Source organism: Ixodes scapularis, unplaced genomic scaffold (genome assembly GCF_016920785.2).
Source record: "Ixodes scapularis isolate PalLabHiFi unplaced genomic scaffold, ASM1692078v2 PGA_scaffold1__304_contigs__length_218370807, whole genome shotgun sequence".
Lineage (NCBI taxonomy): Eukaryota > Metazoa > Arthropoda > Arachnida > Ixodida > Ixodidae > Ixodes > Ixodes scapularis.
The window spans coordinates 83,456,609-83,473,804 of NW_024609846.1; the positions used below are offsets into that span (position 1 = coordinate 83,456,609).

Below are 17,196 nucleotides of genomic sequence, written 5' to 3' on the forward strand. Positions count from 1 at the left end.
GGGGGGGAGGGGGGGGGGGGGGGTATGTCTTTTAAATTGAGAAACTGATAGGATGTCGTTTAATGTGATCAGATGTGAATACAAGGTTAGCTTGGTTTATTACTCGCACTAACTACAGAAATGCAGACAAAGACAAGGTGACAGCTCCGAAGCAGCCTACACTGACCGCCCGTTCGCTAGTATATCTTCGCACCTGGCTACTCTCTTGGCTTAGCTATAGCATGCTCGTTGTCTCCGTCTATTTACGGGACTCCACGTTCAAAAGCTGCCGACCACACCAAGAGTGGAACTTGACTTTAGTTTTTTTTTTTATTTGTTTCAAATGAAATCGTATTTTCTTCTAGGAATTTGGGTCATGTTGAAGACCGGTACTGCAACCGTGTTTGTCACCGACACTGCTGTGGTGACATAGACGATGTGAGTGAAGAGGCCCAAGATCGCCTGAAACGAACACATTTTTGTTCACGTTACACACCTCCTATGCATATCGCCGAAGCGAAACGTACCTATAATCGTCTTTATCTCAAGGGCTGGATTAAAAAAAGTCCGGCTCCTCGCGGAAACTTGCCAATTTTTCCCTTCATGTGTTGAATTAAGACGTGCAGCCTCATAAATACAAGGTTCTGTACTTACGCCCCTTGTCCCCTTTATAACACCCCCCAGAACTACATTTTGACGTTCAGTTTGCTGATTTTGAACCGATGTTACCAACTTTCACAGGCGACATGATAGTCGAGCGATACCAGTTATTAAATTAGCTAATGTAGGCATTAAACACATCAGGAAAACACTCAAGGTTTTGTTTGCCCCGCTGCAAACCCTCAGTGTTTTTTTTTTGTTTTTTTTTCTCGGCAGTGTTTGGTACGTATATGAGCTACTTAGTGAGGATATAACAAAGCTATATCGCTCGTAAAGGTTGCTTTCGTCAGTTCGACGTCTGTGAATTGAACGTCGAAATGTAGTTTCCAGGTGTTATTTACGGGACAAGGGGTGTACGTACAACACCCTCCACTTTTGAAATTATATGTAGGTGCAACTTGTATAAGCATTGTTTCGTTTTATCAAGACGAATACCACGTTAACACGCCAAAAGCATCATTTATTCTTTTGAACAGAATCTCGTAAGATATCGCGCAGCGCATAAATGATGCCCACAACTGCTCGTTTTTTTTTTCATGTTACGAATAGAGCCGCTAAAAGGGGAACGCAAGCTCAGCACATATTTGTACAGAGGGCAATAGCAAAACCTGAGAAGAAAAAAAAATTGAAAGCACGAGGTTGACAGGTATCAGAACGATGCCTGTCTACCTACCACGTACGATGATATGGAGGGCCCATATTGTATATATTCAATAATTGCGGGCACCTCGGTCGGGATTCGAACCCGCCACATCCGTAGGCCAGCGCTTTCGCCTCGGAGCCACCGAGGCGGCTCGACCAAAGTCACTTGAACCTGGGAAACTATAGCGACAAGCTGCCTGTATGGTCGCCATTTTGGTTCATAGAGTGATCAGTTTCTTCTTGACTTTTCTATTCTTGGTGAGCCTACCTACATTTTCTAGTGACGAGTAGCTTTACGAAGACGCTTCTTTTACATACCGAGATTGTGCTATCCACACATTTTCGAAACAAGCGTACAGCTTCCTACCGCCTCCGCATGCGACGTCGGTGCCTGGAAACATTGCAAATTTATTTTCCTCGCTTGAAATATGCTAGAAGAGCAATATTATTCTAACAGATATGTGGAGATAGGCACGACTGATAAGTTGACTGCATGCACAGCGCCAAAGACGCTCACATTGACAAGGAACGCTTTCAGTACAATGATGTTCCATTGCGATATTGGCGCGGCTGGTTCAGAACGACCGTTTCGAAGATTTGGATGAACCAAAACGAGCAATTTCTATGGTAACTGAAACCAATTAGTCAAGCATCTTGGGTGGTTTTGTCGCACGCATGTTAGTATCTGCGTCTTTCCGGCTTGCAGGCAGGGAATAGAATGAAGCTACTTTTCCATAATCCGGTAATTAAAAAAAAAAGATTAAAGAGGTTTTAGAAAAAGAAAAAAAGTATCATTAGGCGTGAGAAAAACCGAAAAACCAGCCGCTGGGTGTGACGTCATATTCGGGGGTTTCAGATGCCTTGCGCGTGCGGCTTGTGAAGGGAACAGGTGCAGCGTTCTTGACTGCAACAAAGGCTTACAGAAGGCTTGGGAACTTTGAGATCCATGTATACACCTTTCCATGAAAGCGTTTGAGGGCGCGTTCATTGCTGAGATAGTGTGTTAAGCACGCGCACTTTCTGCCTGGCAGCGATTGCGAGCGAGCGCTGGCTAGTCTGTGACTTAGCACGTTTGGACTGTGATTTTTGTAAACAGTGGAAACGTCTATAATACGACACGAGTACCTCCTCCCACCTAACGCGCCGGAAAGAAGGCACTTCAGCGCTAGATTGAGAGTAATTTTTTGGCTATTTGGCACATCGATCCGAAATGTAATTTTGATATTCGTGATCATGGAGGCCCAATAACGACAATTTAAGTGTTTTTTTTTTTCTAATACAGAACCGCTTCAGTTTCTATTTAAGCTTGATCAGAGTCGAGCCAGCGGTGCACGACACGCACTCACAGAGCGGCGAACCACCCCCGAGACGGTTTTATGGAAAGATGTATTGGGGCCGAGATCTTTTGGTGGCTCTCCGTGACGTTAGAACAAGGATTTGCCTGGTTGTCAAAGTTGTGATTCTCACTACATATAATAAGTCACGAAAGTCAATCTCAATATTGTGTTTAAAATGCACGGTGGAAGCTTTTGAGTCATCGCGTTGTCAAGCCAACACCGTTAACGTGTTGGCATTACATATTTTTTTCCGGCGACGTAAGGGAAATTAGTCGTACTAAAATCATCATAGTGAGCTTCTGGCCCTTCGCGAGAAACCAACCACAGCGACGTGTTTAATCGTGCTGGTTGCCAACAGTGGCAGCTTGTACCGGGCACGTGCTGTGAACAACGCACTCAAGTATACGCATCTCTTGGAATGAACCACCTCTTTTAAAAGGGGAAATTTCCTTCATGTATTAAAGTGTTGGTCGGGTAACAAGATGGTGGGAAGAAATTTCAGTTGCATACCAAGTTGCCCTTGCTCATGCGCTCCTTGGCCACCAGGAGGTTGTTGCCCGGAGACGCGACGGAAAAGAAGAGACCCATCGAGCAGGACAGCGTCACAGGCAACGCAATCTTCAAAGGGTGAAACTAAAAAAATAAAAGATAATAATAATATTAATAAGTATGCAGACGCCAAAACAATTGGCAGCGACATTTACTTCTACTAGGGCTAGGCACTTACTTGATTAACCAACATATTAATTAGTTAATGCATTAATCGCAATTAATTTTTAACCTGTTAATCGGTTAAATTTTGACTAACAAAAAAAATAAAGTAAAAATGCAACGCTTTTACTCTATTTACAGTAACAAAAGATTTCCTTGAAACAGTACACCTGTTTCAAGGCAATCTTTTGATATAAGGTAAACGGCAGGGGCGCGATTTGTAACTTCAAAGAAGTTAAGAAGGTTATACGAGTCCCAGCCACTTCAACGCCGTGCGAGTGTCTATTTAGCAGACCGTTGGGAACAAATAAGGGAGTTTGGTATTGCCCGAGAATATAAACGAACCTCTTTGCTCCTGCGGCTAAAATAATGATTTTTGAGCGTGGGTGTCATTTGACTGTCCTCAACTACACTTCAAGATTGATTTAATATCCGAAATTGTACATTGCGCCTTTAATCACATATTCAGAAAAGACAGAAATCGTAACGATAATAAGCCTTGGAATTTGCCTTTATACAGGTGTACTCGTTCACATCTATGTGGCGTTGAATTCTTACTTTTTGTTTTGTTAGTCTAAGTTTGACCTTTTTGAGCTTTTATAGATAAAAATAAACGAAACCGACTAATCAAATAATTATTCGATTAAGGTGTGGCGATTAATCGGGTTAAAAAAGTTTAATCGACGCCCAGTTCTAATTTTTATAAGCCGCCCTGTACTCCACAAAATGCAGCCGTTTAAGGTACACTCGTCTAAAATTATTCAGAAGGCCTTAAACCGTCGAGTCGAGGAGTGAAAACTAAACTGGTGTCTAGGTCTCGTGGAACCAACTGAATTTGTGTATAGGTCACGTGATGTCAGGTCAGGTTACATCAATTTACCCGCCGACTTTGGCGGGGAAACTGAGTTGGTGCATGTATCAGGTTATATCATGTTGGGTGGCACCAACTGACGTCACATCATATTAAGACAATTTCAGTCTCCCCGCTAAATTAAGCGCAAAATGCAAAGACGGACGGGCGGACAGACACAATTTTGGGATTGTGGGTTCCGTTAAAAAGCATTTTATGCGTTAAAATGACCTCGATTTTTGTTTTTGAAGTTCTGTAATGCATGAAATGCGTAATTTAAAGAGGGGTCGTTTTAATTTGTTTAGACCGCATTAAATTACATGAAACTCATTTCAGAAGTGAAGAACCTATATTATTATCCATTCTAAAATTAAATATATCGAAGCAACTCAAGTGGTCACGTGACAATAATCTCTGCTAAACTTAGCGAGCAAACTCGATACGTATATAGGTCACGGCGAACTCACTCACCTCAATCCGGTCATTTGACGGATCGAGTTGAGTGGGTTCGCCGAATTCGAGAAACTGCGCTAAATACCAACGAAATGTGGCCTCGTGGCACCGCACGGAAAACACTCGGAGCGAGGTGCACTCGTCCGAAGCGACGCAGATTGGCCCGCCTGACAGGGAAAGGAACGGATTATTGGTCCCTAAGAAAAAGTGGGGGTTAAGGGAAAGACGAAACATGAGCCCTATAAACGCGCATTTGCGAAAACCAGCGTGTCTGAATAAGCCAGCAGAAAGGCGTGGAGTGTTTATCCTGTCAACCTAGTTGTCACCGTAAAAAAAAAAAAAAAAAAAAAAAAAAAAAAAATATTAAAAACATTTTTGTGTCAGGAGTTTTCTTTTTTTTTTTTTTTAGGTGGACTTGCTGGAAGTGGAACAGAGAGCCGCCGCACCTCCCAGAGGTGCCAAAAATAGAAAAAAAAAAAAAAAAAAAGACAGCTGCAGTTTCGAAGCAATACCTGATTTGGGCACTTTATGGTCCCCCCCCCCCCCCCCCTTACCAATTCATGTCCCTGCAAGAACTTTAGACACAGTGTCATAGCACTTTTTTTTAATTCCCTCCCCATCCTCGCTCAAGAGACTTTTCCGGAGATTCCTACTGTACGCCAAAGGCGGTCCTAGACATGGGTTCTAAAGGGCAGGGGGGGGGGGGGGGGGCGATAATTTAAGCGGCGGGAGCTACGTGAAAGTCGTGGCGGACGACGTCCCCGTGGCCGCCGTGTCACATGGTACCGCCTAAACCAAAAGTACCTCAAAGTGACGGTTACCATCCCCTAAAGATAGATGACAGAACTTGAAATGATCTGTGGGGTGTGGCTGGTGTATACATCGTCGAAGTCGACTACCCACTTCCAGTGAACAAGAACGCTCCCGCATTCTTCAAACGAATGTCAAAAAATTTAAAGAAAAAAACGAACGAAGAAGTTTGGGGGGAATGACCGTTCCCTTTGCTCCGCCTCCCGCCCCCCCCCCCCCCCCCCCCCCCCTCTCCCCAAGACCACCACTGCTGTACGCTCGGACCGACTCTAAAAAGTGATGGCTGATTCACACATTTGCGTCGAGTCCACGGTGAAAGAAACACACTTAGGTGATCACTTTAGCCGCTCTCCCCGCGAGGAGCGGGCGACCAAATCGTGTTCGGAGCTAGAATCGAACCAGGAGTAGTTAGTTCCGCGCCAGCGCGGAGGGCGCTGCGGTGTGGGATGCCTCCTCGGCGGCCACGGTGTCGGCGGCGTAGCGTGCTCGCCTTTTTCGCAGTGTGCTGGTGTGGTGTTGTGCGACCAGTGGCTGACCTCGTGTTTTGCTTCGGTGCTGCGCCGATCACAGGCGCCACCATCGTGCACGACGGTGAACCTTAACCCGAAGAAGAGGAGGAAGGGGACACAGATTTACGGACTCTTGCGACTTGGTGGTGGCGTGGGGGTGGAGAGGTAAACAAGAAGCGGTGAGCGAGTGAATGCGGGACCACCGCTGGGACAAACAACCGGAGCGGTCAGTACGGGAGGGACGCGAGGGACGCCATACTTGGGCGCCATCTATCCCCGTGCGAGGGCAGCGCTCGGTGCGCCGAACATAATGTGGTCGCCGCGTCGGACAGAGAGTCCTCACCTAAATGTTTCTTCCACCGTGGTCGAGTCCGACCGAGTGCAAAGGTTGCCATGGCAACAGCTGTGTCGGCTCCAACAAAGCGGGGTAAAAACCAGTTTTGTTGAAGCCGACGGAGTTGTTGCCATAGCAACCCTCGCGTTTGTTCGGACTCAACCACGGTGTAAGATACACTCTTTAGGTGAGGACACGGCGGGGCTGAACGCGCGGAGCGAGGAATCAGGTAGTGTTCGTTCGACGGGCATCCGAAAGACTGCATTAATCTGCGGGCACCGTGCCCGCGGCTGACAGTGTCGCCGGCGGCCAAACGGTGAAACTGTGTAAGAGCGAAAAAAATTATCTTGTTGCCATGATACCCCGGTACACTGTGGTCTTTCTGCACGTGCGACAACCTCGCTGGAGCTCTGCGCGTGTGGAGCATGAGGCGGCACGAGCCGCCTTTGCCGTACCCACGGGTCGACGAGTCGTCTGCCGGTGCCACTTGAAACCATAGTGAGAGAGTGAAAAGCGAACTTTATCTGCACTGCGCGAGGAGCGCGCTGTCCTCACCTGAAGAGTATTATCTTACACCGTGGACTCAACCCAAGTGTGTGAATCGCGCTTTATCCAAACCGAACCAAATTGCGGTTTTCCGGTCCCAGGAACCGCAACATCCTTGCGACTTCCTCTACGCGTTGCAGGTGGCATTTTTACTGTTCAGTTTGGACAGTTTGAAGAGCTAGAGGCAAGCCAGCCGCATTAAAGATATGATCACGTGGTTTTATTTCCCTCGCGTAAAGCCCCAACCACACGGGGCGTTTTTCACACGCCGTTACCGCAGCAGCGTCGTCGCGTATCTCTCAAGGTAACCCACAACAATGCGACGCGCGGGCCTAGACGCCGAAAACTAGCCGGGACAGATATCGGCACGGAGCGCCGCAAGACGACGCGAGGTGACACTGACGCGGACAAAGCGCGTGAAAAAACATTCCATGTGGTTGGGCCTTAAGACGCGACGCGAAAGGAAAGGCAAGCGGTTTGCGCGCATAGAATCTTAGAAATCATGATCGGATTGTCGTACTGCGTCGAAAAAACGGTATTGATGCTGCGTATTTCCAGTCGCATGAATTATAACGTTTAGTTGAATTACTACTAGGATGCTTAACCTTAATGCTTTGCGTATAACGAAAAGGTTATCTGTTGATATTAACACCGCTAGCTGGGTAGTGGAAGCCACCGCTCGATTTAAATGATTGACTCGTGCATTCAACGCTCCACCCATGCTTTACCCGAGAGAACTCACGTGAGAGTAGTCGCTGAGCTTCACCACGACCGGGAGCACCAGGGCGCAGAGCGCGACCCCTCCGCGAAGCTCCGCCAACAGCGACACCGCGGCGCTCAGGGTAATTTGCAGGGAGATCGCCGAGAGCCCGAGACGGGCCGTCGTGCCGGACATCAGCAAGGCCACAAGTTCCGTTTTCTGGAACGTGCAGCAGGGAGCGAGAACCTCGATATTCGTTCCAGTTGGTACATCAGCTGTCAACTTGTAATAAACGTTTCTTTGATAAAAATATATGATTGTTTTTATATCTCATTTCTTAAGAAAAAAAAGATCGAAGTTATTTAAAAAAAAAAAGAACTAGTAGTCTTTATTTCTTAAGCAATAACTTGCTTTAGTAAAGCCTGAACATTTTCACAACATTAGGAAACAACTAGTTTTTACTTTTACTTTCCAGAAAAAAGAAGTCCGCGTTTTCAGGCTTAATTAACACGATAGAAAAAAAAATATCGATGGGTAAATATATTATTCCCGCGATTCGGAACTTTTATAACAATGCTTAGCTGCTATATCCTCTCATTAGACACCAAACAAAATGAAACGTTGTTTCATGTCGCGAAGCTACCGAGGCCACCGGCAGCCTTAACTGCAATGAAAGCTAAATTTCATGTAAGCGGTTTAGCGAACGACGAGACGAGTAACGGCGACAGCGACGAAAGTCGGCGACGAGCGACGGGGATTTCTTATTGTCGCTCGTCGCGTTGCACGGCTTTTGGATTTCTAGAAAACGTCGCTCAATGCCTTGGTCGCTTTTTCCCGTCGCTTTCATGCGGTATGCCTCGTCGAATGACTGACCGAGCGACAGCGAAGCGGGTCACCGTTGCTTGTCTCGTCGCTCGCCAAATCACTTACATGCTGTGTATACTAGGCTGTCTTAATATACCGAAAGATGCCCCGCCCCAAAAGATATCCCACCCTTATTTGGACCTAAATTTCTATACTTGTTTTTTTCAGAAACACAAAAAAGGCAGCACATTTCTAGTTATAGACCCTTTTCAAAGGTCCATCAAGCAACATTGGCAGTCGCCATTGCTTGCTCACGAAGCGCCTGATTGGAATCGAGTGCTCGCCGAACTCTGACCCGCAGCGCTCGTGTCCAATACGAGCTGCGCCGAGTTCACGCTGAACGCAGACGTAGCCCTAGTGTTCAATACATGCTCAGAGTAGGTGAGTTACCAATGGCGGACAGGCGTTGGCACGGACTTTTGAAAAGGGTCTAAAAACCTCGGCCGAAATGGAGTGAGAGAGCTACGGCGGGAAATAAGCTAACATTGCTAACTGACGACAGCTGTCTATGCTCCATCAGCCCTCAAAATAAAAACAGGTTTAGCAAATCCCAAAACACGCAAAAAAAAATAAATTATTAAGACCTTTTTTGATCGCACACCGAAAGTTAGCCCCCTCTTTACTTTCGCCCAATTTGCTTTCGCTTTTATGTGGGCTATTTCTCGGGATATTACGGTAGTCTGCTGACTCATCGTGCAACTACCCTACCAGACACATTTCGCCGATATATGAAGTCATAGTCGAAAACAGCTTTAGGAACGCCGGGCGTGGCCTGTAATGAACACGCCACTTGCCTCGAGATTCGTTCGCCGTTCTTATTGGCTGATGCTGAAAGTTCATTGACTGCGGAAAGATAATAAGATACCGGAAACTCGCCACACCTTGTGCTTCTTAATCTCTCATTGGCTATAGATTATCATAATACCTCTTTCAGACGGGCTAATTTAGTGCACTTCAACAAAGTGCACTTCAGCTCACCAAAGGTCACTCGAAGTGCTTCGGTGCCGCACGGGATAAATTAGAGTCACTCGAAAATTATGAAAATAATGATGGGTAAAGAACTATTAGACGCCTAAAATGTTAAAGTAAAGCCATAAATATATTGAAAATATTTAGTATCTTTTATAAAGACTCGTTTAAAGACAGCGTTATGTTAATTGACAGTACTTACAACATCCGCATGATTAAGATCAATTACCACGAGCCAAGATTTAAAAAAATAAGATATAGAAAAAGCAAACTTACTTGAAGTCGAGGGTATTCTTCAAGAAAAAGCAGTGTGGCACACTACAGAAATGACACTAAAGGCGAAGTGTACTCCGTTGAAGTGCACTAAATTAGCCCGTCTGACCTGGGTATAACTCTCCCTGTTACATCTCCACGTCGGATGTGCTGGATGTACCGCCTGCATCAGATTTTGTATTTCTTCAGTAAGCTATAGCGTATACTTTGCAGTTGCTAACCTGCTAAGTAAGAACATGGGATTACGTCTCAAGCGGATCACTTTAGCTCTCTGCCTCAACTCGCTTCATCGGTGGATGGAAATAGAAATTATTCGATTTATTGACTGTAAACTAGAGCCGTTACCTTGATGGCGCTGTTCAGGGCGAAACCGGCTCCCATAACGAGCAGCGTGCTCCAGGGGATTGCGGCTTCTGCCTGGTTCCAGAGCGCGGCCGCTTCGACGTGCGACAATGGCGCCCCCGACAAGAAGGTCACCACAAAGAAAATGGCGAATAATAGCGGTGTGGGTTCACCGATCCACCTGCAACCAGATTTATATTAAAGCAAATATTTTTTAGGATTGGTGCACTCCGATCGCACGGAAAGGCAAAAGAGTTCTCCTGGGGGAATTCTGTGAATGAATCAGAAACGTATAAGTTTCATTCAGTATAGGCCAATTTTTTCGAAATCTATCATTTTGCGGCGTATGTCTAGCTGTGTTCAATTTCAGTGTCACATTATTTGAATCTCAGGTCCAGCGGTAGAACCGTCATGTTGATCCACATAAAGGAGTTGCTAGTGGTCCACCTAAAGGAGTTGCTATGTATACCCTGCACTCTAAGAAAAAATGGAGGAAAAAAGTAGCAACGGCGCGCCTTCCTCCCTTCTACCGACGCGCCCCCAAGCGGACACGAGAAAAGGGGAGAAACGAAACTTTTTTCTCCTTCTCCAGGCAGACGGGTGAAAGCTTTCGCCCTCCCGACTCATCGTCTTTCGGTTTCGTTTTTCGAGCAGGTCGCGCACGTTGTTTAATAAATAGCTGTTGAGTTGATTGAGCTTCAGCAGCAGCGAAGGCCGCCTGTAATTCCGTCTTCTAGTCTAAACGTGCAAAACATTTCGGTTGCATTGACGTTTTTATCACTAATTTTATCAAACGAGCAAACGAAGCCGCTAGAAACAGCGAAGTTCCGGAATAGTGCCAGCAGTGCCACGTACACTGGGGGATGGCCGTCTCCGGATTGTTTGACTCGCGCGGCACGGAACTACAGCCGCTACAGCCACTGCAGCACTACAGACTACAGTAGCGAAAGCACGCGGAACTGTGTCGACGTTTTCGACGTTATGGAAACCGCAGGAACTGTGTCCGCTGTGTCCAAGAAAGGCAGGTTTTGCTGCCGGCTGCCTGGGTGCCTTCCCCCCTGAGTTCGGTTCTGTTTTCCGATGCCGAGTGCAACCGGCGTTCAACGTGGTTCTGTGTTTGTGCGTGTCAGCAACATAGCTGCAACATCGTGATGGCAGTGTTGTGGGTTGTGAACGGAAGACTGGAATTATCGCCGATGTGACCGTGTGTTCGCGTATCAGTGGTGTAACAACAAGAGGAGATCGTAAACGGTCGGGCATTGATGCCGCTGGTCGGGCCGTGATCGGAGGGGGCGGGTTGTCGCAGTTTGACATTCTGCTTTACATTAAAAAGTTTAATACCGCTTGAGGGATTACGTGCAATCGATCAACGTGCGGATAGTCATGTTGGAACGCTGGTCTGAGCAGTATAAGCTCCTATCGTACAGTGGCCAATGTGACTGTTGGTTGTATTGTCCCCGAGAGCGATTGCGCTCTGGGGCAAGGACAACAGTACGAAATTGTGACGGAAAGTACGTATATTTACAGTGTGGAATTTTAGCATTAAAAAACAATAGTAGGTAAAATCGAAAAAAAAAGCTACCATTTATTTTGCTGTTTAAATATATACTACGGTTCCTGGAGAAACTGCCCTCCAAGTGGCACGCTAGGATGAGCGCTAGAAGTTTTCGGGCTCTCCACGGCGTAGCTCCGTACACTTAACACCTGCCACAAGTCGCGGCTTTGACTGCATTCAAGTTGATCGAAAAGCGATTTCTCAGCCCGTGAAGCATCACTTCCAGCTGAGTGAATATCCGCTCTACAGAGATTAATTCAAGACGGCAATTGCAGCTTTGCGCGAACAGCAGAAATAGAAAAACAAACACTACAATAGAAATACAGGCTACGACGCGCCGTGCGGGGAAACAAACTCATGGCTTCGAACCGCATTGGAGCGGTTTGATTTATTGCTTTCAAATAATTACGGCGTGATCGAGCGTTTACTTTTTAATAAGAGATTCATCCCCTGAGCCATTCAAAATACTCTCAGAGGTATGACATTGCTGGGAAAAAAATCAACATGCTGGGAATGTTTTTTATTGCTTAGGGAGTCACCGAAAAGTTCCGCACGTTCAAAACGACCAGTATAAAAGGCGGAAACGTAGAACACGGGTGTAGTGTTCGGGTTAGTGAGGTGTTCTGTTGTATTGATATTTGTGTGTGCAGTGCATGTGCTTAATGTATGTTCACGTGATGCTTGTAATAAGTGTAATGGGTGTCATGTGTGTATAGCAGAGGATCCTCAAGCGCATTAGTGTCCTGAGAGAAGCAAATTATTTTTTGTAGAACATGAATTGGGCGGTATCTAGCGCCACCTAGCCTAGCTACTTGCAATTACTCTGCTTGACCCCGCCATCTGGTGGCTAGCGATTTAACCTTCTTTCACGCTACGCGATGAACAGCGGCTTCGAGTTTGTTTTTTCGAGAACGGCTTTTGGTTTCGCGGAGTGAGTTTGCCCTTCTCCGTGATGTGCGGTTGACGAAGGAATTGTGACTCGAGGAACACCAAAGGTAAGACGCAAAGTGCACGAAGTAACTCGGTATCGGTTGTCTCCGTTTAACATCGCAGTGCTGTCGACGAGAAGACTGAGTAACTGCTTTCGAAACGCAGGTTTCTGTACCTGTGGGGGGAATCTGGCTTCGGAAATAAACACAGTTTTCGGAAAGATCGTGTTACGCTTTCATTTGCTGCTGCTCTCGTCCCGTACAAGAGACGTAGCGTCCTCGTTAAGCCTTATTGGGCTCGATTTGCTCGATTCGGGGCCGCCATATTGAGATGCAAGCGACGGAGGAACTTTGCTCACCTGCTTCAGGGACGACGGTTTCTCCCTTTCTAAAGGAACATAGGTTACAAGACCGTTCCTCCCGTAAGGGAGGACTATCCGTACCCTTTTTTCTAAGAGTGTGTGTGTGAACTCGCATTGCCGCTGCTGCTGAAACTTTCGTGGTGCTGGGAACTCGTCAAGCTGTCCATGCAGCTTTTTTCCCAGCCCCCGCTATTGTAAAAAATAGTAAATAAACATTGAATTGAAATTACACTGGCCGTTTGACATCCCGATTACCCAGTGGCAGGCGCGCGCTCCAGAAAAAGCGATCACGTCCCGCGCCGAAAATACAAGAGAAATTTTCCATCAGACAGTGCTTCCTTTGGGTGCTCTAAGTGCTATATGCTTTTTGAGGACAAACATTTGTGACTTATCTGAAGTTAATTTTTAGCTTGTCAAAAAGCCCACAAAGCGGAATACCCGGGGATGCGACGTGGCCTTGTCAGACACCTATTTGACATGGCCACGTTGCGGGAGTTGTTTGACTTGAAAATAAAATAACAAAATATCCTCCGATACCGGAATGAATTTTTCTCCAATATCAGAATTTTTGAGACGCCGTCCTGTCTATTTTTTGTCTCTTCCACATTTTAACGTTTTCTCTCTACCCCAATCTCAGGTTAATTAAACGTGGTTAATATTCACCAGCTCGTCTGCACCCTTAGAATATGTTACCAGAATCAGACAGGCTATTGCATGTAAAGCCGTGCTAGGGCTCGTGCTCCACGAGTTTTCTAGCATTTTTTTTCGCTGCAGTAATTAATTACAACGTTTGTGGAATGCAATGAAAACGCCATACAACCTTGCAGAAAGTTGCTGTGAAAGACAGGGACGTTCCGTCTGCATAACGGCGCATGTTCACTGGCAGACGTTGTTTTCTTTGACATTATACAGAAAAGTCTCTCTCTTTTGTCGCTCAACTAGGGCGAGGTCCTTATGGCCTTGCACGGCTGTGGCCAAGATGACCCGGCCTAAGCCGCAAACAAAAACACTAAACTTCTAGGAGCCGCCTGCAGAAGCAAAGGCACAAAAGGAGGGAAAGGGGGGGGGGGGGGCTGCTCTGAAAGGAGCGATAAATGAAACTTTAACTACTTGGGATCTGTCTGTGTCAAGAGCAGACCAACTGTATATATACGTAATGTAGCTGACTGCGAAACCGCAAGCAAACTTTTTATTTAAAACGCGTTAATTTTCTTTTGGGCAAGTGCTCGTGTGACCGGGAGGGAAGGGAGGGAAGGGAGGGAAGGGAGGCAAGCGGGGGGGGGGGGGGGGGGGGGGATGTTAGGTTTACTAGGGAGCCGCGAACCACACTTTAAAGACTTATTCACACGATGCATCTTTTCAACGTGCCACAGTTTAGCGAATCCAACATTTCGCGAAATCGGCCTGTTCACACGTGGAGCTTGACGCGCGAAACCTGTGACGTATTGACTCACAAGAATTTCGCCAAACCTTGTCGTTTGCACCGAGAATACCAAGCGTTTCGCATCAAAATAATATGAAGTATGCACAGTGTGAAGAGACAGTCTGTTTTATTAATACCACTCAATGAACTTGGTCAGATTCGGCTCACTGGGTATCCTAGTCGTGCCAAACGCGGGTAAGAGCGCGAACGTCAAAGAACAGGCAGATGGTCTCGAAGCATTTCGCACACTTTTTGCACCACTAATAAAGAAAGTTATCCCGTCACCATGTTTATGTGCGGTGCTTGCACTCGTCGCGACTGTTGATGAATCTGCACCGCGCCACCAACCCGTACTGTAGGCGCCGTTCACACACCTGCAACCGAGTAGGACCAAGGCACGTCGCCGCACCGCTTCACCGCTTGTCGCTCGCCATGTTTGTTTTTTGTTTTCTTTTGGCTTTGGCTGGGATACGGAATCGGCCAAAAATCAGACTCCTCCAAAAGCTCGCTAATCTTCGAAGGTCAGACGTCATAGCGAAGTCGAGCGGCCATTGCCAGAGTCCGCGTTTCTCCTTCGGGTGATTGACTGGCCTCGGTGAGGTTTCGGCGAAAAATTGCTCCAGAAGCGAGAAACACGCGCCCCTTTATTCGGAGGCGCGCTATTTTTTCGGTCGCGTTCAGACGGGGAATCTGTTTCCCGAAACCTAGTTTCGCGACACAAGATTCGCCAACAAGATGCATTGTGTGAATAGACCTTAACACGCAAAGAGCCGCATGCGAGCGGCAGCTTGGCCACCGCGGGCCTAGCATTATACTATCGCGACCAAAACCAATTTTTGTTTTCCACAAACAAAATGGAATCAGGTTTTCACCATTTCTAGCAACAAGCAACATCTCGTTGTATTGCAGGCCCGGGCAGCTTTCCTTGTCTCCATTTCAAGTTCTTCAATCTTCAAGTTCGCGCAAGATTTATAGTAAGCGGTTTTTGCTGTGACACAAACCAGTGATTTGTTGTCTGTCACTCTAAAAGGACGAGGCTTTTAGGCATGAAAATCAAGCATGGTTTCTCAATAGTTTGCAATTAGGCAAACAAATCAGAAAATGAAGCAGGCTGATAAAGGAAAATAATTAAATTTTCGAAACTTACTCCTTCACCCCAACGTATTCCGGCCACCCTTGCATGAAGGGTGGTGCTCTGAAATACATTCCGAGCAGGGTGATCCCGTAGCAGGCTATTGTCATTGCTTCCTGCCACCTGTGAAACGGGGAGCACAAGAACGTGCATGTTTTCTTACACGGAGTTGAAAAAAAAAGTGCAGAAGCTTGATCATGCTGACAAAGAACGGCAAGCACATAATGTGTGTGGTTTGCGAGTGAGTGTACTGTGAGTGGGTAGGCCCAAAGAAAACCGCGCACATAATTTCATAATGTCACGTGATACCATGAAGTCGTGTGACGTTCTATACATGACGTGTTTAGCGATTCACTTAATGGTCTAACGTGCCAATTGAATCTAACGTGTTTTTCGTAAAAATCGGATGATAAAAAACAAAAACAAATTCGTGTTATTAAGCAGGAAGCATTCCATACCGCGATAGAGATGCAGCCCCAATAATTGTTCTTCAACCATATGAACAAGAAAGAAGGGCGATATCTAACGCCCTCTACGTGTAATGACCATCCAGTATAAATAGTTGAAGTGGTCGCTTTTTTTGTGCCACCGGTGATCGTTGGCTCACAATAACGTTCTTTCATTTAATAGGCTTATTAAAAATAGAAATGCGATGATTGGTGCTCGGAGTGCACTGCTAGTCAACACACATACTAAACCCATTAAAGCCTTGTAACCATACTCTACGCGTTTATACACTTTACACGTTTATTCTGAGCATTAGCTAGCGAAACTTTTTAAAAACAAAAGGCACGAATTAGTTTTTACGTAGCGCTAGGGTGTCGGTTGTTGTGAATTACAAAAAAAGAATAAAACAAAGTGTGTGGCAATAAAAAGCTAATTCTCACGTGAGGGGCTCCAGTTCAGATGCGTGCAAAGCTTGAATCGACGCCTTGATTTCCGAAGCTGCCGGTTCATTCCCTTCGCTAAAAGACACGTTAAACGCTCAAGCATAAAAATTACCGGAAAACACGAGCGAAATTGGTCCTGGAGCAAAATAATTCGAAGCGAAAATGAGCCTATTATTTTTATATATTTTTAATTAGTTTTAGTCCAGACGCAGTCGACACTACGAGGTAACGGGACCAATAAATCAGCGTCATCAGCACAAGAGCCACTAAGCCTTTTCTGCTTATGATTGGTTCAGCAATTATAAAACACGTACAGAAAAATAACGGACGCCATGATGGTGCGCTTTTGATGCGGTCTGATTGATCCCATCGGTTCGTAACATCGGCTACGTCTGGATATAAGACGAAACAAAGAATGGAATAAAAATGTTTTAGAATTCAATGAAGCAGAATGCAACTTACAATTTTCTGACGTAGAAATGTACTAGAAAGACCCAAAGTGCAATGACATTAACGGCAGCACCAACGATGTTGGTCGTGATCCATTTCGAGTAGGTGATCATCTCGGGGTACCCTTCCCTGAAAGTGATACGAAAAATGCAGGAATTCCTGCCTGCCATAACACCAGCTCAGAAGGTTACTCTTTAAAAGCAATTGAGTAACAGGTACTTCTGCCAAGTGGAATCGCGATACAAATATATTTAACTTTGCACAAGTGCATAGGCGGAGCGAAGATGAGAGAGAGGAGAAGAGGAGCGGTGAGGGGGGCTGATCGTGTGGGTTACAAAACTCCGCCCTCATTTTCGCCAACGCAACAGCTACCGCTCTCAATCAAAACGGCGCCATCTTGCTCGTTTGTTTGCAATTTTAGCGGGAAAGCATCAACTGTCTCAATGGAGCGAGCCAACGTCATCAGCTTTGAAACC

At 46.1% G+C, this 17,196-nt stretch overlaps 1 protein-coding gene across 1 annotated transcript; it reads right to left on the reverse strand.

Moving 5' to 3' along the window:
- Nucleotides 1–318: 318 nt before the first annotated feature.
- On the reverse strand, nt 319–16,833 carry LOC8035823 (uncharacterized transporter B0285.6-like). Its single transcript, XM_042290252.1, has 5 exons — nt 16,733–16,833; nt 15,396–15,503; nt 9,983–10,160; nt 7,574–7,750; nt 319–441 (listed from the first exon to the last, which is right to left on the reverse strand). Exons 1-5 carry the CDS (start codon nt 16,831–16,833, stop codon nt 319–321), a joined length of 687 nt encoding a protein of 228 aa, XP_042146186.1.
- Between the last annotated feature and the right edge of the window lie 363 nt (nt 16,834–17,196).